Below are 21,454 nucleotides of genomic sequence, written 5' to 3'. Positions count from 1 at the left end.
GGAAGCTAAGCAAGCTGAGGAGGCCCAAGGCAGAAAGGTCAGTTGGGAATGGGAAGCGGAGTTTAAATGGTCAGCAGCCAGGAGATTTGGTCGGCTTTGATAGACTGAGCGCATTCAGCAAAATGGTCGCTGAGTCTATGGTTGGTCTCGCCGAAGCAAAGGGGGCCGCACCGGGAACACTGGTAGCCGTATATGAGGTTAGAGGACATGCACGTGAACCTTTGTCTCATCTGGAAGGACTGTTGGGATTCCTGGATGGAGGTGAGGGTGGAGATACAAGGACAGATTATATCTCCTGTGGTTGCAGGGGAACGTACCTAGGGAGGGGGTAGTTTGAGTGGGGAGATGAGTGAATCAAGGAGTTGGGGAGGGAGAGATCTCTGCGGTAGGCACAAAGGAGTGGGGATGGGAAGATGTGACTGGTGGTGTGATCACGTTGGAGATGGTGGAAATGTTGGAGAATGATGTGTTGGATGCGGAGGCTATTGGGGTGAAAGGTCCAGGGGAAGACTATACTTGTTCGGTCTGGGGAGAGGCGGAGTGAGAGGACAACTACAGGACAAGGAGACGTGTGTAAGGGATCTACGTATGACAGCAGGAGGAAATCCATTCTCATATGTTCTACAATGTAAAGATCATCCTCAAAGCAACCTGGCGGAGATGGAGATACTGAGAGTAGGGGATAGCATTTTTGCAAGTGGCAGGGTGGAAGGAGGTGTAATCCAAACAACTGTGGAGTTGGTGGGTTTGTAAGTTGGTGGGTAAATTGATAATCTGTCCCTTGTGAAGGAGACAGAGATCAAAAAATGGGAGAGAGGTGTTAGAGGTTCCAAATGAATTTGAGATCAGGGTGGAAGCTAGTGGTAAAATTAATGAAATCAGTGAGTTCTGCACTGCACAGGAGACAGCCTTGATGTAGTTGTTGGTTTAAGGGAGGAAAACATTTGGGGTTGGTGCTAGTGTACGTTTGGAATAAGGACTGCTCAATGTAACCAACAAAACGGCAGGCATAGCTGGGATCCATGCGAGTGCCCATAGATACACCTTTAACTTGAAGAAAGTGAGAGGAGTTAGGAGAGAAGTTATTGATGGTGAGGACATGTTCCTCCAGGCTAAGGAGAGTGTTAGTAGAGGAAAATGGATTATGTCTTTGTTCAAGGAAGAACCCGGGGGCCTTGAGACCTTCCAGATGGGAGATGGAGGTGTAAAGGGACATCCATGGTTAAGATGAAACAATGGGGGTATGGAAATTGAAAGTTATTGAAGGGTGTGTGAGGTGTTTCAGATGTAGATGGAAAGAGACCAGACCAGAGGATCAAAGTATTTTGGAGATGACTTCAGTGCGACAGGAGCAGGTGGAAATGATGGGTCTAGCAGGGTATTCCTGTTTATTGATTTTTGGAAAGATATAGAAGTGGGGAGTGCAGGGCTGGGAAACAATAAGGTTGTAAGTTGCGAGGAGAGATTGCCAGAGGTGATAATCGCTAACAGTCTGGGAGATGATGGCCTGGTGTTCATCTGTGGGGTCATGGTCAAGGGGTATGTATGAGGAGGTGTTTGAGAACTGGCAGACATTTTGCCTGACAGAATACAACACCACCTCCCTTGTCGGCAGGTTTAATAACAATGCTGGGACTCTTGCCGAGAGAGCACAGGGCTGTGAATTCAGGGGCAAGATTGCAGTGGGTAAGGGGAGTGGGGAAGTCAAGATGATGATGTTGCATGGGCAATTGGAAATAAGGTTATTTATAGAGGATAGAAGGCCATGAAAAGGAGGAATGTTAGAGATGGTAGAAGGTGAATAATCCTTACTAGAGAAAAAGATCTGGAGGTAGAGGCAACAAAAGAAGAGCTCCACACCATGGCAGGCTCAGAACTCCAATCCTATCTTGACATCCTATCTCACATCTCTGTAGCAAATGAGGAAGTGCATGCAGCAAAACACCTGGGTATGGAAAGATAAGTGACAAGTAACATTTACACCACAGAATGTTATCTCCAACATGAGAGAAATCCAGCCACTCCTGATATAATAATACTCACACAATCATATTTTAGAAGCAAGGTGCTAGATTCCTCCTCCATAATCCTTGAGTACAATTAGTCCCACCAGCTGGACGGACAAGGGTGGTTGTACTGATGGGCAGGAAGTGGTGAGTAGCCCTTGCAATCCCCAGCATTCACCACCGTCTTGGATGGGATACTAAGTAAAAATCTCCAACATGAGATGGCACTTCAATGATGTTCGTGGCATTATCGTCACTCAGTCCCTCCTGGGAGTTACTATTGACCAAAACATTCAATTGTACTTTTCTTAAATATTGTGTCTGCATGAGCAGAACAAAAGTTGGATATCCCACAGCAGTGCCTCTCGTTCTGAAGCTCTTTCCATTGACTATAAATACGAAAATTTGGTGCATGACAGAATTCTGTAAACTTGGCTGGATGTGTGTACTGCCAACAACTCAAGCATTACCGTCGACAGTAACGCATCCCATGTGATTGTTGCTCCATCAAATACCCTAATCATCCATTTTCTCCACCACTGGCTTGAATGTGGATCATTAAGAAAGTCTACTGCAGTTATTTGACCAGACAATTCCAACAATACCTACAACCTTTACCACCAAGGAAGATAAAGGATAGAAGAGGCATCAGATCACCGTCTTCACTATCCTAACTTCAAATTATTTTCTGCACTTTTGGCCTCTCTTTGCCTCAATTCTGGAATGTTCTACCCATTAGTACTCTGGGGAAAATATAGAACGTGTGTGTGTTCTTATTGCATCTTCATGGGGTGCTCAATATCAGTCTGAATGCTACTTTTCCACTTTGAGCAGCCATGGTCCAGGAATTCCAAAGGGACATGGGGACATTTTTGTATGGCAGACAATGTTTTTGGTTTTCTTGCTTTTGGAGCCACACAATTATTGTATATACAATAGCAGATCAGCAGCTGGGTTTATGCAACACCCAAAACCTTTCCACCATCTTCCAGGCATAATTCAGAAGCATTATGGAAAACTTGCCTGGATGGATGCACCTAAAGTGCTCAATATTGTCCAATTTGGACTGACACCCATTCCACTACCCTAAGCATTAATCCATACCACCACGTGGATGAAGTGTGTACCTTCTATAAAAAATACTGCTGTTGCATGCCTAGGCTATTCTAACGATGCCCAAATCTGTAATCCTAATCACCAAGAAAGGCAAAGGAATCGGGCAGATGAGAATGTCATGTCCCCTGGTAAATCACGCTATCCTGACCTAGGAAAATATTTTCTTTTCATTGTCTCTGGGTTCAATCTTAAATTCAACGTTACAAACAATATTAAGGGAATACCTTTGCAATAGTCATGGTGGTTCAACCAACACCTATTCAAATGCATTTTGGGATGAGCAATAAATCCTGGCTTTGCCAGATCCTATGAATTGAGTAAATTAAAAGTAAATTGAATCTGTACACTGCTGCCACATTTTGAAAGTTGTAAAGACTGCTGACCAAAAGCTTTGCCAAGGTTCCAATTAGAGAGTGATCATGAAGGGAATGCCAAAGAGTAGGTAAATGAAAATACAGTGCCAAAGTCTATCAAAACGTGGCATTTCTGCCCTCTACGTTTAATAATGTAAGCAATGTAATTAATGGTGATATTTAAGAGGGAGTTAGTGGCCCTTGTGGCTAAAGGGATCAGGGGGTATGGAGAAAAGGCAGGTACAGGATACTGAGTTGAATGATCAGCCATGATCATATTGAATGGCAGTGCAGGCTCGAAGGGCCGAATGGCCTACTTCTGCACCGATTCTCTATGTTTTCTATGTTTCTAATGGGGTTTTATGAAGAATTGTATAAAAATAGAATTATCTGTTTAAAAATATTTGAATTTCCAACCTTAATGCTCAATTTCTAATTTGATCCTGCGGCTTTAAGATAAAACGGACAATAACACATTTTTCCATAGTTCTAGAGGAAATAATTACTAATTAATAACATTGACTAATAATATTATTAGTCCCATTCTTGCGTACAAGAGTAATTCTCTTTGTTATTCTTGCACTCATTTGTACGCTAAATTATTAGGTATTCTATGATGTAAAAAGAAAAAAACGAATTATTTGGCATGTCAAAGACTATCTGTGAAAAGAGAAATCATAAACAGTGATATAGACCTGAAGCGTTAACTTTGGAGTGTTCTAGAAATTTCTATTTTCGTTTATATTCTTGATTACCAATATTCACAATATTTTTCATGTGATGTGTCATATGGTGTCTGACCCAAGAAATTAGAACAATTTAATATTTATTATCAGTAATTAAAAACAAGTATTTGTCTGTATTAACCAGTGTTCGGACAACCATATTGGACCCATATCCTAAAATGTATGGAAAACACTTTTCTTTAATTTTACATTATAATGACGAAACCGTTCCCACTGGGAGATTATTTTGGAAAAAATGAGGAAACATTAAGTGCAAAAATGATCACACAAATGTTGGTTTAATTCGGAATGTACAGATAGTGTCTTTCTCGAAGCAATGTTATTAATGGGATTTTTTGAAGAATTGTATAAAAACATAGAATTATCGGTTTAAAAATATTTGAATTCCAACCCTAATGCTCAATTTCCAACTTGATCCTGCGGCTTTAAGATAAAACGGACAATAACACATTTTTTCCATAGTTCTAGAAGAAATAATTACTCAAATAGCCCGCTTCTGTGCAAAATGTTAGCAATGCGGCAAGTTTCGAATATCTGATAGACCTGACAGTTGTTAAATCCAAATGGAACTTCATATGCGCCGTGTTACTAATGCAAGGTGTCGAGGTGGTGACATCGACCTGGTTTTTTTTAAATTTGAGATGAGATGGAGGGGGTGGGGGAATCAAGGTTTTAAAAATAAAGGAAAACAGCTTTCACAAGTTAGCCAGGGCTGTACTGACCAAAGATCTTAGCTCTGCTATAAGGTCTTTGGTACTGACCAGGGCCAGGGTTGAATTGAGAGGTCGGGGAAGGAGTGGAGGCGAGCATTAATGTGATCAATGCCCAGGCTGGGGAGAGTGACGGCCAATCAGCACTGCCTTTCTATTTGCAGTTTGCTTGTCATTTTATGTAGTCATTGCTGCCCAATCGGCTCTCGGCTCGTCGCTGACATCACTAACTAGCCTCGTCCCTTCCTTGGGTCGCTTCATTTTCTAAGTGTATTGTGTTAAAATGGAGTCTGGTGTCTAGCCCCAAGAAACAGCTTGTTCTGCTGTTCCAGGCTAGATGTTGACATGTAACAGAGCTGGTAGCAGGATGGTGGTGGACGCAGCTGGTTCAAATGGGCCTTTCCAGCCCACGGGCCTCCAACACTTTCGAGGTGGGTTGAAATGTGTGCAGCAGCAGCAGCGGAGTCCCGCTCTTGCTTATCTGTTCGTGCAAAGCTTTTGTGAGGTGCGATCTGAAAATAATAGAAGTGCTGGCTCGTAGAGGGGGGGTTATTAAAGCTTTTGCTCCGCAAACGTATTTAGTTAAAATAATCGAATAGATCCCATAAAAGGCTGCATATATGCGTTAAGTAAAACTGCTTCGGTGCATGGAAGTGTGTCATACCTATGTGGGGTTTGAGTTTGCTGCTTCCCACTGCCGCTGCTGCTGCTGTCACGGTCCTGGTCCCATCCCCCAGCACAGCAAGCTGATGTCAAAGGAAGTGAGCTCATCGGCTTGCAAGAGAAATTGAGATTGGGGGCTGGGCATTGGCCTAGACCTCATTTTCTGTCGAAGTTGCTTGCAATAACTTGGAGCTACTAGTGCATTTTTTGTAATGTAGTTTCGGTTAAATCTACCTCGATTTTCTTCTTTTTTTTAATCCTCTTAGCGCCTAGTTTGGCCAATGTCAGGACAATCTGTAATAAATTGATTTGCAGCTTGATGGATTTACTGCTTGTTTTTTTAAAAGGGAACTTTTGGAATGTTATGTATGTGCAGGGTGAGACCTTCCTGGGACTTGTAATAATTAACACATATTTAGACGCTACTTTTAGTATTACGTTCCTTGAAACAAAAATCAAGCTTCCTAATTTTTATTTCGGTTCTACTGAAAGCACACTCCAAAACTTTTTCACGTGATTTATGTGTACTGTGATATTTGTAAGAGCGATTATGTTCCACATAGGGATGCGATAGTTATGTCAAATTTGGTGCGTGGAAAATGTATTTGTTAAAATCTTTTTCAACATTGGTTGTCAAATCCTCACCTGTTACATAAGCACAAAATATTCTGCTTGCTGGCTTCTTAAATTTTCGATTTAATTAGCCCAGGTCTTCAACAATTCCCATAACCCAAAGTGAGAGATCAGTACACACAAGTTTAACTGACTGTCCTTCTAAGTTATTGATGTAGAAACTAACAATGCTGGAACCCCCTTTAATATTTTTCAAATTACAGCATTCTATATTTGACAATGCTGACATATTTTGTAGAATGACTTGCATGATGTCAAGCTGAAATTCAGATTAGTATTAAGCAACTGCATGTGTTTTATAGTGGTTAGGCTGATGGATGAATACGTTTTATTTTCTCATTCCCGGATGCGGACATTTACCAGGTCCACTAAACGAATTGTGCTTAGAAATTGCAGTGATTTTAGTTCAAAGTTGGCACATAGCTCAGGATGCAAACCTAACATATCTTTGGAGCAGACACAAAATGCTGGAGCAACTAATTGGGTCAGGCGGTATCTCTGGAGAAAAGGAATAGGTGACATTTTGGGTCGAGATTCTTCATTAGACTAAGAGTAAGGGAGGGGTACAGATCAGCACAAAGCCTGCATCGATGATTTGGGAGAGGTGGAGCACACAATGGACCATTGTTGGCTGGGGAAGAGGTGATGAGTGATACAGTGTGGTAACAGGCTCTACGGTCCAACTTGCCCACACCAGCTACACTAGTCCCATCTGCGTGTGTTTGGTCCATATCCCTCCAAACATCCTATATATATGTACATTTCTAATTGTTTCTTACACGTTGGGATAGTCCCAACCTCAACTACCTCCTCTGGCAGCTTGTTCCATACACCCACCACCCTTTGTGTGAAAAAGTTACCCGTCAGATTCCTATTAAATCTTTTCCCCCTCACCTTGAATCTATGTGCTCTGGTCCTCGATTCCCCTACTCTGGGTAAGGGACTCTGTGCATCTCCCCGATCTATTCCTCTCATGATTTTGTATACCTCCACAAGATCTCCCCTTATCCTCCTGCACTCCATGGAATAGAGACCCAGCCTACTCAACCTCTCCCTATAGCTCAGACCCTCTAGTCCTGGCAATATCCTCTTAATCTTCTCTGAACCCTTTCAAGCTTGACAATATCTTTCCTATAACATGATGCCCAGAACTGAACACAATACTCTAAATACAGTCTCACTAACATCTTATACAACTGTAACATGACCTCCCAATTTCTATACTCGGGAATGATGGAATACAAATGGTGAAATTAGCAAAAGGTCTAAGGTGAGGGATGGACTGAGAAAGAGGGAATGTAAGGGTTACTTGAAGTTAGAGTAATCATTAGTTTGCTGCTGGGAGGTAAGCTGCCCAAGCAAAATATTAGGTGCTGTTCCTCCAATTTACGTGTGGTTTCACCGAGGCTCAGGACAGAACGATCAGAATGAGAGAGGGAATTAAAGTGTTTGGCAACTGGGGATCGCGTTGGGCAAGGCAGACTGAGCGAAGGTGTTCAGCGATACGGTCGCCCAATCTGCACTTGGTCACGCCGATATATAGGAGTCCACACTTGGAACAGCAGATACAGTAGATGACATGAGGTTCGAGGAGGTGCAAGTGAACCACTGCCTCACCTGACAGGACTGTCGTGTTTCCTGGATGGAGTCGAGGGTTGAGGTATAGAAACAGTTGTCGCATCTCTTGCAGTTGCACGGGAAAGTAACTGAGGAGGGGGTGGTTTGGGTTGGAAGGGATAATCGGGGAGTTGCAAAGGGAACGGTCACTGCGGAAAGGGGTGGAGATGGGAAGATGTGATTGGTGGTGGGATCCCATTGGAGGTGGCGAAAATGTTGGTTGTATGCAACGACTGATGGGATGAGGATTAGGGGGACTCTGTCCTTTTTGCCACTCGGGGAAGGGGGAGCAAGAGTGGTGGTACGGGCTACCGAGGATTGCTGACATCTCAGATCTCCTGGTATGGAACACCTCATCTTGGGTACAGATGCGACAGAGGAATAGGGAGTAGCGGAGAGAGCCTTGCAGGAGGCAGGGTGGGAAGAAGTGTAGTCTAGATAGGTGTGCGAGTCAGTGATAGTCTATCTCCTGTGATGGAGACAGATCAATAAAAGGGAGAGAGGTGTTGGAATTGGTCCCAGTGAATTTGCAGATGGAAACTTTCACAACCTAATTGGCGACCTCTGCCGAGTTTGCCCTTGACTCGTACTCGCAGCATGGTCACAATGAGGTCATAGGAGGTCTTCGTAACCCTTCCTCGTGCTCCGCGTACTCGAGGCCTCAAGTAGGTTGCGTTGTTTTTTCCAGCCTGATAGAAAATGTCCACGAGTTTAAAAAAAAAAAACAGGGATATAATATTGAGGTTCTAGGGCGCAGGTAAGACTGCATATGTAATATTGTGAGCAATTTTGGGCACCATATCTGAGGAAGGATGTGCTGACTCTGGAGAGGGTCCAGAGGAGGTTTACAAGAATGATCCCAGGAATTTTGTTTCGGTATTCACCCCTCTTCTCACATTGCGTAGGTTAACCTATGATGAGCGTTTGTTGGCACTGGGCCTGCACTCGCTGGAGTTTAGAAGAATGAGGGGGGACCTCATTGAAACACGCAGAATAGTGAAAGGCTTGGATAGCGGCTGTGGAGAGGATATTTTCACTAGTGGGAGAGTATAGGACTAGAGGTCATAGCCTCAGAATTAAAGGACGTTCTTTTAGGAAGGAGATGAGGAGAAATGTCTTTAGTCAGAGAGTGATGAATCTGGAATTCTTTGCCACAGAAGGCTGTGGAGGCCAAGTCAGTGGATATTTTTAAGGCAGAGCTTAGATAAATTCTTGATTAGTACATGTGTTAGAGGTTATGGGGAGTAGGCAGGAGAATGGGGTTCGGATGAAGAGATAGATCAGTTGTGATTGAATGGCGGAGTAGACTTGATGGGCCGAAGTGCCTTATTCTGCTCTTATTCCTTATGACTTGCTAAGGACCGAATTTTATTTCTTACCAGCAGAGCTACCCCACCTATCTTGCCTTTTCGATAGGATGTGTAACCTTGGATATTCAGCTCACAGTTCTGATTCTCTTTCAGCCAAGTCTCCGTGATGCCTACAACATCATACCTACCAATTTCTGACTGTGCTATAAGCTCATCAAGTTTGTTCCTTATTCTACATGCATTTAAATATAATAACAACATTATTTCGATATTCACCCCTCCTCTCACATTGGTCCCAATTTTACCTGACCTTACTCTTTTATCCCTTCCTAAACTTTCCCTCCTATTACTTCTGGAGACTTCTGTAACCTCTCCTGCACTTTCTTTCCCTTTACCTTCATCCACACACTTCCGATTTGTTGATCCCACCTCCCCACTATTTAGTTTAAAGCCCTATCTACGGCCCTATAAGTGATTGGGATAGTAAGCAATGATTTCAGTGAATTTGCAAATTGCCAATACCTAATTTTCTTAACATTCTAAAATAGTGAGTTCTATTCTAAAATAATTCTAAGTTATACCGTTTCTCGTGGATATATTTGGAAACACACCCAATATAACACATTCCTTCAAGTACTTTTTGTACATGCATTTAAGCATAAGGATATGGGTTTTCTATTATGGGAAACAAATGCTAAATATGTTAGGTTGTAGCTTCTGTGTCTATCTTATTCAAGTAGAGTTTATTGTCATATGCACACGTACAGTAAGGTTTGGTGCACTGAAAAATCGTGCAAGTGTCGCAGGTACATACATTCAAGCAAACAAAAGTAAATTATATAAAAATTACACACTTACTAAAACAAAGACTATATATATTAAAAAAAAAACAAGACATTAGTGCAAAAAAACATAATTAGAAAAAACAAGTCCATGTTCATGCATGAGGTGGACCTTTGTGTTCCATTGTCACGGTAGGATTAGGGTTGCACAGGTTGGTTAAAAAACCTGATAGATGTAGGAAAGGTGCAGTTCCTGAAACCGGCTGGTGTTGGACTTGGGCTTCTATACCTCCTGGCCGATGGTAGCAATGCGAAGTGGGCATGACCTGGATGGTGGGGGTTCTTGATACATGCAACATACTTGAGGCAGAGAGTAATGAAGATACTTAGATGGAGGGGTGGGCTGTGGCTCTCTGTACTCTTTTGCTTTCCTGTGCATTGGAATTGCTGTGCCAGGCCATGATATGACCAGTCAGAAGACTTTCTGCAGTACATCTGTAGAAGTTTGTTAACAGTGTAGAAAGGAACTGCAGATAGACACAAAAAGCTGGACTAACTCAGCGGGTCAGGTTGGAGCGAAGGAATGGATGGCGTTTCGAGTCGAGATCCTTCTTCCGTTTGTGAAGAGTATTCAGAGACAAACTAAATCTCTATAAATTTATAAGAATTAGGTTAATCTTCTTGAATATATACATACACCGTAACATTATTTTCCCTAACTTTTTTCCTAACATATTTAAATTAGTCCCCTGGAATGGAATCTTTTCCATTCTAGCAGATTTTGTTTGTATTAAACAGATTATTTCATAAATTGTATGAGCAGAATTAGGCAATTCGTCCCATCAAGTCTACTCCGCCATTTAATCATGCCTGATCTATCTTTCCCTCTCAACTCCATTCTCCTGCCTTCTCCCCATAGAGCAGAGAGAATTCATTACTCCAGAGTTAAAATGCTAGCTTAATGTGAATGGGCCATCCAACCTTGGTGCAAAAATGTGCTTCGCTCATTTTATACATTAGCCTGCGCTATTTTGTCATGTCAAAATATATGTTGCAGAACACCTAATATGTCACATTCAATCCATACGACATTTGCTTCATTGCTACCTTTCCACCTTGCATCAGCTTCCCTTTCTGCCTCCTTCCTCGTGCTCATCCAACCTCAAATACATCCATATTCTTCACTGCAACCAGTCCCTATGATAACAGGTTCTTGTTTTTTTCACAAAGTTTCTAAGTTGTCTAGATGGTTTCTAGTTTGTTCTTCCTCAGTTCCTGCAACTGGCTGTCTGCGCCAATCAAACCTTTACAAATATAAAGGCTTTTATTAGTTCATCACATTAAACTTTTTGTCAGAAATGTGGAGAGTTGGATAAGACGAAGCAAATATCTCTGATACAATTAGATAACTTTCAAGTCAAGTCACTTTTATTTATATAGCACATTTACAAAGTAACTCTCGTTGGCCAAAGTGCTTTACATTGGTATAAGAATAGTATAACAAACAACAGTGGTCATAGATTAAATACAAACATCACTACATACATATAGCCCTCGCTCAGAGGACATCAAGAAAGGCTTGGGAGTAGAGATGAGTTTTAAGTCTCGACTTAAAGGCGTCGATGGAGGGGGCAGTTCTGATGGGAAGAGGGATGCTGTTCCACAGTCTAGGAGCTGCAACCGCAAAGGTGAGGTCCCCCCCGAGCTTTGTCCAACAATTTGGCATTTTTTCCATTCCCTTTATAATGGAGTCAAATTAGAAGTAATGTTTTAAAGCATAGTTTAACTAGGTTTAATCCAAGATTTCTATTTCCAAGTCTAAAAAAAATACATAAATTACAGTAATCAGTGACCTCTTTCTTTATCTTCTATGCAATCCCATTTTTCACTTTGCTTGATTTGACTTGCCAGTTAACTATTCATTCTGCTCTTAACACCTGATTTATCAAGGGGTAGTTTTTGGTCCAGCTATTCCTTGACTTACATTTTCTGGAAAATGTTTAATTAAGGGAAACATAAATGTGAATTCATTCTGGGTTCAGTGTGTTCTTATCTTTGAACTGTTACATAAAAACAGGGATAAAATTGCTCCTTTTCATATTTCATCCTAAGCTCATGCTTAATTTAAACATTGTTCCTGAGGGGAAGAAAACGGTAAAATGTTCAAAACATAATTACGGAAAATTCTTCATCAGAACTGGTAAAGGTGAGAAAGCGGGTCAGTTTTCAGAGAGTGGGCAGAGTAGATGGGGCGAAGGGAGTATCTCAGAGGTGAGGCCAGTGTTGTCTGGGTGATCCTGCCGTTTATGGAGCTGTAAATAATGAAGGCTGTAAGAAAGACAGGGGAAAAAAAAACAAAGGGGCATATAAAACCAGAGTATTTGCAGAGAACTGAAGCCCAAAAAGAATGAGGGAAATGCCCAGCAGATCAGTCCAATAATCTCGGGTAACCTGTTTTCTTCTGCTTGTATCAAAACTGATGAGTTTAGCGTGAGAGCGAGGTGATAAGAAAAATGAAAGATTATTCAGTTCAATAAAAATAAAAATGCTTATTTGCCCAACAACTGCATTTGTCATGAATTGTTTTGGGCCACTTTTAACAGAAATTTTATTGCAACATTTCAAAATGTTGAAGTAATAATTTTGAAATTCTAACTCGACTAAGCAATATATTTTGGTTCACATTTTTTAAAAGGCTATATCTGAGAACAAATTTGAAAGTGGGAAGTTTATTTTTCTCCTTGGGCTTGCAAAAAATACTGCATGAGATATGCCATGTTGTATCATACCCGATTAATTACTTTCGGAATTTAGTTACCCACTATAAATTAATGCAACAACTAATTACGCAGTAAAACCCCATTTGTACTAAATTAGTTCAGTGGCCCTTGAATCTTTTTGATTTTTAACTTAATTGATGATGTTTTTTGCCATTGCGGTTCTCTAGTGGGTGGTGTGGAGGAGAGAAATAAGTGCTTGTATTGAAACATTTTTGTAGAGGCTGTAGCAGTTTAGTTGAGCTGAGTATCGGTGGCAACTGCCTGCATTTTTTCATGTATATGAGAGCACTTTCACATTCCTTTCTAAATGTATTTTTGGTTGGAACCAATATAAAGGAGTTTCTGGAAGTGACATTATTCATTGCATAACATTTACCGAATGGTGTTTTAGAATCAGCATTATTTTTTAAAGTTCAATGGCTATAATTAGGTGTTAGATTCAGTGTTAGCATACTCCTGCCTGTGAGGCACTGGGGGTTATGGTTCTTCTCATTCAAGATTAGGTTAACATATGGTTCGAGCGTTGGGCAAATACTTCAGGTGAGCAGATAGGATTCAAACATGGTAAAACACTGATCAAAATTCAACTGTACGGTTCATGTATACTGTGACTAAGCAAAGCGGAGGTGAGTGCAAGTTCAGCTTTATGAACAGCGAAGTAACATTGGCATTCATCCACCAACTCAGCCATTCAGTTTCTCCACTAGCACCACAGAGCTGCTGTATGTGCCAGCTGCTTGATGTATTGCAGATGTTTGTATATAGCACCACCACCGACAAATTTTCCTGGCATAGAAACGGATCACTATTATTTTGATGTTCATAGATCAGAATTGGTGAGCTCCCTCCTTAACAGCCGTGCAAGACTTATCCAAAGAGGTAACTTACCATCACTTTGTGCAAATGGAAATGGGCTATAAACTCTGCTGTCAATACCGCATCTGAATTTTTTTTTTTTTTTTAATGTTAATTTTCATCCTGGGTTTTCTATAAATTAGCTGATGTTGGAAGAACCTTTGGTATTAGTCACAAGGGTTGCTTGAATTTTCAGGACAGTTTTCCTGTTGGCTGGTAGAGAATGAAAGCTCATGAAAGTGAACAATATTTGTTAGTGCAGCGGATTTGATTCCTTGTGATGGGTTTAATGATTTTCTTGACTCTGCAGTCAAGTCATGGACGGAAACTAAACACAAAGTGCTGGGGGAACTCAGTGGATCAGGTGACCTCTGGGGAGGTGGGGGTGGAGGAATGGGTTGGGGACCCTTCTTCTGATGCTGCCTGACCAGCTCAGTTCCTCCTACACCATGTTTTGCTCAAGATTGCAGCATCTGCAATTTCCTTTGTCTACATGAACTGAAGCTTACAAACATGAGGGACATCCATTAATGGGTCTTGTTTAGCCACCAAAAGGGAACTAGAACTGTTCATTGGAAGAGAGCTATTAAAGTTTGTCATGTTGCAGCCTCTTAAGATCTTAAGATCAATAAAGAACTGCAAAGGTAACTCATAATACATTGTATGGACATCAGAAGTGTGCGAGTGTGTGCGTGAACTTGATATTAGACAGTTTAGCTAAGTGCAATTTCACCAAATAAATCGTTTTTCATCACGTCTGTCACATAACATCTTCCCATGACATTTGAGCAATATCTGACATATTATAGATGTTCAGGACACCCCCAACAACTCTCACCAACTTCTACAGATGCTCTGTAGAAAGCATTTTATCAGGGGTGCATCACAGCATGGTTTGGGAACAGCTTCATTCAAGATCGCAAGAAATTGTAGAGAATTGTGAATGCAACGCAGACCATCACACAAACCAACCTCCCTTCCATTGATTCTGTTGACCTCATGCTGGCCCGGCAAGGCCACCAGCGTAATCAAGGACGAGTCGCACCCTGGCCATTTCCCCTTCGCCCCATTCCTATCAGGCAAGAGGTATAGAACACACATGTCCTGATTCGGGGACAGTTTCTTCCCAGCTGTTATCAGGCAACTGAGCCATTTCTGCCAACAACTTGAGGGCAGTTCTGAGCAATTATCTACGTCTTTGAAGACCCTTGGGCCATCTTTGACTGGACTTTATCTTGCACTAACATTATCACGTTATTAGCTTTTATCATGTACCTGTACACTGTGGATGCCTTCATACTCCTGCCATGAATCCAATTTTGTATCCAGTTTTCTACCTCGCCCTGGATCCCATGGGATCTAACTTTCTGGGCCAGCCTACCCAGCAGAACCTGGTCATGAATGTGTGCTAGCTTTCTAAGATTTTAGTTTGTGTTCCACCTGAAACAACTCTGTCAAGGTGGCATCTTTTGTGTTGCTATCTGCTTGCAAAAGCATATACCTGTGCAAGTCCAGGAATCCTGTTTCAAGATCAGCGTTGTATGTCTTTCAGGTTTTATTATTGTTGCAATTGCTAGATCACTTCAAAAGATTGAGTTGACCACACTGAATTTAAATACTACAGCTTCCGTGATGTAATTTTAATGCAATTGGTGCTTAACTCTCAGATTATTTAACTAGGCCAATGACAAGACTGCTCAGCTCACCTTGCGGCATGGGAAATTTAATGTCATTTTCCCCACGTCACTGATACCTTGTTATTTACATAGATATTATTTGTATACGTATTAAAAAATAACCGAGTATTATTTTAGAAGTTATATTTCATTCTTTCACAAATCTTATATGAAAGAAGTGTTGATGGCATGACATTAATGACTCCTTAATTTCATTAAATACACTGGAATTTAGAAGGATGAGGGGGAATCTTATTGAAACATATATAAGATTATTAAGGGATTATATATGCTAGAGGCTGGATACATGTTCCCAATGTTGGGGGAGTCCAGAAGCAGGGGCCACAGTTTAAGAATAAAGGGTAGGCAATTTAGAACGGAGATGAGGAAAAACGTTTTCACCCAGAGAGTTGTGAACCTGTGGAATTCTCTGCCTCGGAAGGCAGTGGAGGCCGATTCTCTGGATGCTTTCAAGAAAGAGTTAGATAGAGCTCTTAAAGATAGCAGAGTCAAGGGATATGGGGAGAAGGCAGGAACGGGGTATAGATTGTGGGTGATCAGCCATGTTCACAGTGAATGGCAGTGCTAGCTCGAAGGGCTGAATGGACCCGAATGGTCCCACACCTATAATCTATTCCTGACCATGTAATTGCTGCTGATGTGCTAGCATTAGTTTTATATGCTTTTGTACATAGTATGTAGAGATGGAACGGAGCTTTCCAGCAGTATAGCGTCAGAAATTTTCCAGTGAATGAGTTTTGCATTCTGTGGCTTGGAACAATTTTGAAGTACCCATAGCATCATAGAGCACGGAAGGTATTAGCTACAGACTTGGATTGTTTTCTCTTGAACGCTGGAGCTTGCAGGGAGACCCGATAGAAGTGTGTAAAATTAAGAGAGGCAAGACAGTCAGATCCTTTTGGCCAGGATGGAAAAAGTTAATGTTAGAGGGCATGGCTTTAAGGTGTAAAGTTTTAAAGACGTGCAGGCAAGGTTTTTTGCCAAGAGCGTGGTAAGTGTTTGAAATGCTGCTGAGGATGTGGTGAAGGCAGATATGATAGTAGCATTTAAGGGACTTCTGGTTAGGCACATGGATGAGCCAAGAGATATGGAATATGTGCAGGTGACTAAGGGTTGTATCTTGGCATTATGTTCAGCATGGACATTGTGGGTCGAAGGGCCTGTTCCTGTGCTGTACTGTTCAATAGTCGAGGGTAAGTAGATAAATTGTCCTCTAAAATTGCACTCTAAAAGTTGATGAGAATATGGGGTAAAATAGCACTTGTGTTTAGATGATCAATGGACGGTATTGGTTGAAGAGGCCTGTTTCCATGCTGTATCTCTTTAGAAAAAACACTGAAAATGGCCCTTAGGCCCAATTTGTCCATGACAAGCAGGATGCCACATCTATACTAGTCATGCTGCCCCATCACTCTAAACCTTTCCTATCTATGTGCCTGACCAATGTTTTTTTTAAATGCTGATGTACTTGCCTCAACTATCTCCTCTGGCAGCTTGTTCCATATACCCATCACCCTCTGTGTGGATACATTTGCCCATAGGTTCCTATTAAATCTTTCCCCACTTGTTCTTAATTCCTCTACTCTGAGTAAATCAGTTGTGCATTCATCCTATTCCCCTCATGATTTTGTACACATTAAACTAATTTGGGAATGCTTAAAATATAGAACCTATTGCTTGATGTTGGTTGTCAATAGTTTTCTAAGTAGCAAATGAACCAAAGGTGGGAAATGACTGCATTCTCATGTTTTCTGAATAATGCATAGAGTGATCAAGATGTGATCAGATGTGAATTATTTCATTGACTTTTTGTTATAAATTTGATATTTTGAAAAGTAGTTTTATTCAGTTTTGGACCATGTTGCTGCTCTCCTTTCAGCTGCAAGAAACGCTGAATAGTCAAGTCAAGAGAGTTTATGGCCATGTGTCCCAGATAGGACAATGAAATTCTTGCTTGCTGCAGCACAACAGAATATTGTGAGCATAAATACAGAACAGTTCCTTTGGTGTGTCTATACAGCATAGACCATATATATATATACACATAAATAAACGGATAAAGTGCAATAGACTGTTATAGTTCAGAGTTTGTTTGATGGCGAGTTTAATAGCCTGATGGCTGTGGGAAGAAGCTGTTCCTGAACCTGGATATACCAGATTTCAGGCTTCTGTCCCTTCTACCTGATGGGTGCGGGGAGATGAGTGTGGCCAGGATGGCGTGGGTCCTTGATGATGTTGGCAGCCTTTTTGAGGCAGCGACTGTGATAGATCATATTTGGATCACTAAACCCCTTTTACTTTCTACTTTACTCGTTTTAAAGATGCTCCTGAAAGTCTAACTCTTGACCATCCGTCTCCTGGCTCAGACACAAGTTTTCTAATCATGTTTAAATAAATCTGATATCCATTCTTTAATTGATTGATTATATGGAAAACAATCAGAATCTTGTGCTTAATTTAATTAGTGTTTAGTAGAATCTTTACTTTGTTTCATAATGCATCTGTAGGATTATCCTATAATTTGAAAATATTTGGTCCTAAGGACTTATAAACACATCAATTTTCTTTGCTCAACATGATTCCACTTTGTTCTGAAAGATTTGTATTATTCAGCTGATCACTCGTATGCATCATGAACAAGCCATGTGTTGTTATTTATCTGCCAGCAAATCTGTAAATTCACTTACAAAACAAGAAAACAAACTGCTGAATGAACTGAGTGGGTCAGACAGAATCTACAGAGAGAAATGGACAGTTGACATTTTGGGTCGAGACCCAGCCCTTCATTTGGACTGAAGGAGTAGTGGGAAGATGACCAGTATAAACGTTAGTGGAAGATGATCAGATACAAAAGTCAGTGGTTTTACAGATAGTCAAGATGGTTGTGAACGATTGCAGCAGGATCTGGATCGAATGGCCAGGTGGGCAGAGGAATGGTTGATGGAATTTAATACAGAGAAATGTAAGGTGTTGCATTGTGGGATGTCGAACAAAGGCAGGACCTACATGGTAAATGGTCAGCCTCTGGGTAATGTTGTAGAGCGGAGGAATCTAGGAGTACAGGTGCATGGTTCCTTTAAGGTCGAGTCACAGGTAGATAAGGTGGTCAAAAAGGCCTTTGACACTTTGGCCTTCATCAGTCGGAGTATTGAGTATAGATGTTGGGAGGTCATGTTGCAGTTGTATAAGACGTTGGTGAGACCATGTTTAGAATATTGTGTTCAGTTCTGGGCATCACGTTATAGGAAAGATATTGTCAAGCTTGAAAGGGTTCAGAGAAGATTTACGAGGATATTGCCAGGACTAGAGGGTGTGAGCTATAGGGAGAGGTTGAGTAGGCTGGCTCTCTATTCCATGGAGTGCAGGAGGATAAGGGGAATCTTTTAGAGGTACACAATCATGAGAGGAATAGATTGGGTAGATGCACAGAGTATATTACCCAGAGTAGGAGAATCGAGGACCAGAGGACATAGGTTCAAGGTGAAGGGAAAAAGATTTAATAGGAATCTGAGGGGTAACTTTTTCACACAGAGGGTGATGGGTGTATGGAACAAGCTGCCAGAGGAGGTAGTTGAGGTTGGGACTATCCCATCGTTTAAGAAACAGTTGGACAGGTACATGGATAGGACAGGTTTGGAGGGTTATGGACCAAGCGCAGGAAAGTGGGACTAGGGGCTTGGACATTGTTGGCTGGTAAGGGAGAGTTGGGCCGAAGGGCCTGGTTCCACACTATTATTCTATGACTCTACTCTAAGAGACGAGGGGGAGATGTGGGGCAAGAGCTAGCAAGTGATAGGTGGATCCAGGTGAGGAAGGGTTGATTGTGGAAAGTATCTTGTCCAGTAATATTACCATCTGGTTTGGGAATTGCTCTGCCCAGGACAAGAAGGCTCTGCAGAGAGTAGTGCGTTCGGCCGAAAGCACTATAGGAACTTCACTCGCCCCCCTGCAGGAGTTGCATCAGGAGGTGCAACTCCAGAGCCAATAAAATCATGGGAGACCCCTTCCACCCATGCAACGGACTGTTCCAGCTGCTACGGTCAGGCAAATGCCTCCGTTGCCATGCTGTGAGAACGGAGAGGTTGAGAAGGAGTTTCTTGCCAGAGGCCATTCGGACTGTAAATCTCACCAAGGACTAACTTTACTGAACGTTTTTCCTTCCAATATTTAATATGTAAAAGAATATGCGTGTGTTTATGAGTGTGTTTATAGTTTGTTTGTTTGTCTTTTTGCACAAAGTCCGTTAGCATTGCCACTTTTCATTTCACTGCACATCTGTATGTGTATGTGACGAATAAACTTAACTTGACTTGATTGGTAGATGGAGTCAAGTGGGGGAGGCAAGAGTGGAAATATATGGGTGCATACATCTGCAATGAGACATATCGATAAAGCTTAGCGGCATGAAGGGGATGGTCACTATGGGACTATTTTTGGAGGCCCCCAACAGTCAGCAAGAATTGAAGGAGATTACATGTAGGGAGATTGTAAGAATAATAGGGTAGTGTTAGTAAGAGATTTTAACTTCCCTGGTTGCCCACCATGCAAAGGACTTGGACTAGGTGAAGTTTGCTAAATGTGTCCAAGAAAGTCCTTAAAATATAGAGGATCCAACGAGAGGACACAACAGTAGACCTACGCTTGGGAAATGAGGTTGGGCAAGTGACCGCAGTGTAGGTGGAGGAGCATGTTTGGATCAGTGGCCATAATTCTAGTTATGGAGATAGATAGGACTGGTCCACAAGTTAAGGTCCTAAACTGGGGCAAGGACAATTTTGGAGGTATTAGGCAGGAACTTGTAGAGGTCGAAGGTTACACAAAAAAGCTGGAGAAACTCAGCGGGTGCAGCAGCATCTATGGAGCGAAGGAAATAGGTAACGTTTCGGGCCGAAACCCTTCTTCAGACTGGTAGAGGTCGATTTTAGATTCTACAACTTGTAGAGGTCGATTGGGTGAGACAGTTTGCAGGTAAAAGTATGTCTGGCAAGGGATATCTGGCTTTTAAAACAAGATTCAGGGACTTGGGTGTAGGGAAGGCTTGCAAGTTTACGGAACTCGGGGATATTAATGCTCTGGTCAGAGAAAAGAAGGCATGTGTCAGATATAAATGGTCAGGATCAAACAAATCCCTTTAGTGCAAGAAGTGTAGGATTACGCTTAAAAAGGCAAACAGGCAAAAAATAGGGCATGAAATGGATCTTGCAAGCCAGGTAAAGGAAAATCTTGAGTTTACTAAGTATAAAAAGTTGGCTAGGGTGAGAATGGGTCTTGCAGATCAACATGGGTGTCTATATGCGAAGCACCAGGAGAGGGGAGAGATTTTTAATGAATATTTCTCCACTGGTTTTATGGCAAAAATACTCCATAAACGTTTTTAAGGCGATGGATAAGGTGGATAATACCTCGGGGCCAGACCAAGTGCATTGTCCCAACTTGTAGAAAGCTAGAGACGAAACTGCAGAGGTGTTTGCATCGTATTCAGCTGCAGGTGAAGTTCCAACCACAGGGTGCCTAATGTTATTTAAGAAAAGCAACAAGACAAGCCAATGAACTACAGCCCAATGAGCCTGACATTAGTGCTGGATAAGTTATTGCCCATAGAATCTATCAGTATTTGGATCGACAAGGACTGAATAGGAAGTGGCAACACAGCTTTGAGGGCAGAGCAGCTGATACTGTCAAAGTGGACTTTAGCTAGGTCTTTCACAAGGCAGGTCTTTCACATGGTAAACTAGTCTAAGGTTGATTGCATGGAATACAGAGAGCTACCTCATTGGACATGTTGGCTTGATGCTGAAATGCAAAGGGTGATGGGAAGGTGTTTTGACTTGTGAGTAATGCTATGCCTCAGGAATTGGTGCAGGGTCCATTGCTGCTTGTTATTTATTGACACAATTTGGATGAGAATGTACAAGGCATGGCTAGTATTCAGATTCAGATTCAGATTCAATTTTAATTGTCAGTGTACAGTACAGAGACAACGAAATGTTTGTATGTTTACAGCTGGCACTAAAATATCTGCCAATGCAGACGGCAAAGAAGGTTGCCAGTAGTTACCACGGAATCTTGATCAGCTAGGTAAGTGGGCTGAGGATTGGCAAATGTAGTTTAATTCAGATAAGTGTGTGGTGCTGCATTATTGGGAAGTCAAATGAGAGTAGGGCTTTTGTAGTGGATGGTGGGAGG

The 21,454-nt window shown here is 41.7% G+C and overlaps 1 protein-coding gene across 2 annotated transcripts in view; it reads left to right on the top strand.

Moving 5' to 3' along the window:
• The window catches only part of ppp2r5ca (protein phosphatase 2, regulatory subunit B', gamma a), a 95,799-nt gene that overhangs the window by 16,538 nt on the left and 57,807 nt on the right, over window positions 1-21,454 (top strand). Inside the window, exon 1 of one of the 2 annotated variants that reach the window (XM_055641151.1) lies at window positions 4,849-5,362. The exons of the other annotated variant lie outside the window; for it this stretch is intronic. Coding sequence (XP_055497126.1) covers window positions 5,269-5,362 — 94 coding nt within the window. The 5' untranslated portion in view covers window positions 4,849-5,268. Of the gene's footprint in view, window positions 1-4,848; window positions 5,363-21,454 lie in introns of those variants that run through there. 2 annotated transcript variants of the gene reach the window in all.

The sequence above is a fragment of the Leucoraja erinacea genome, chromosome 9, assembly GCF_028641065.1.
Source record: "Leucoraja erinacea ecotype New England chromosome 9, Leri_hhj_1, whole genome shotgun sequence".
In the NCBI taxonomy this organism is placed as follows: Eukaryota; Metazoa; Chordata; class Chondrichthyes; order Rajiformes; family Rajidae; genus Leucoraja; species Leucoraja erinaceus.
The sequence above is the reverse complement of the archived record's forward strand: the minus strand, read 5'-3'. Positions and strand labels throughout refer to the sequence as shown.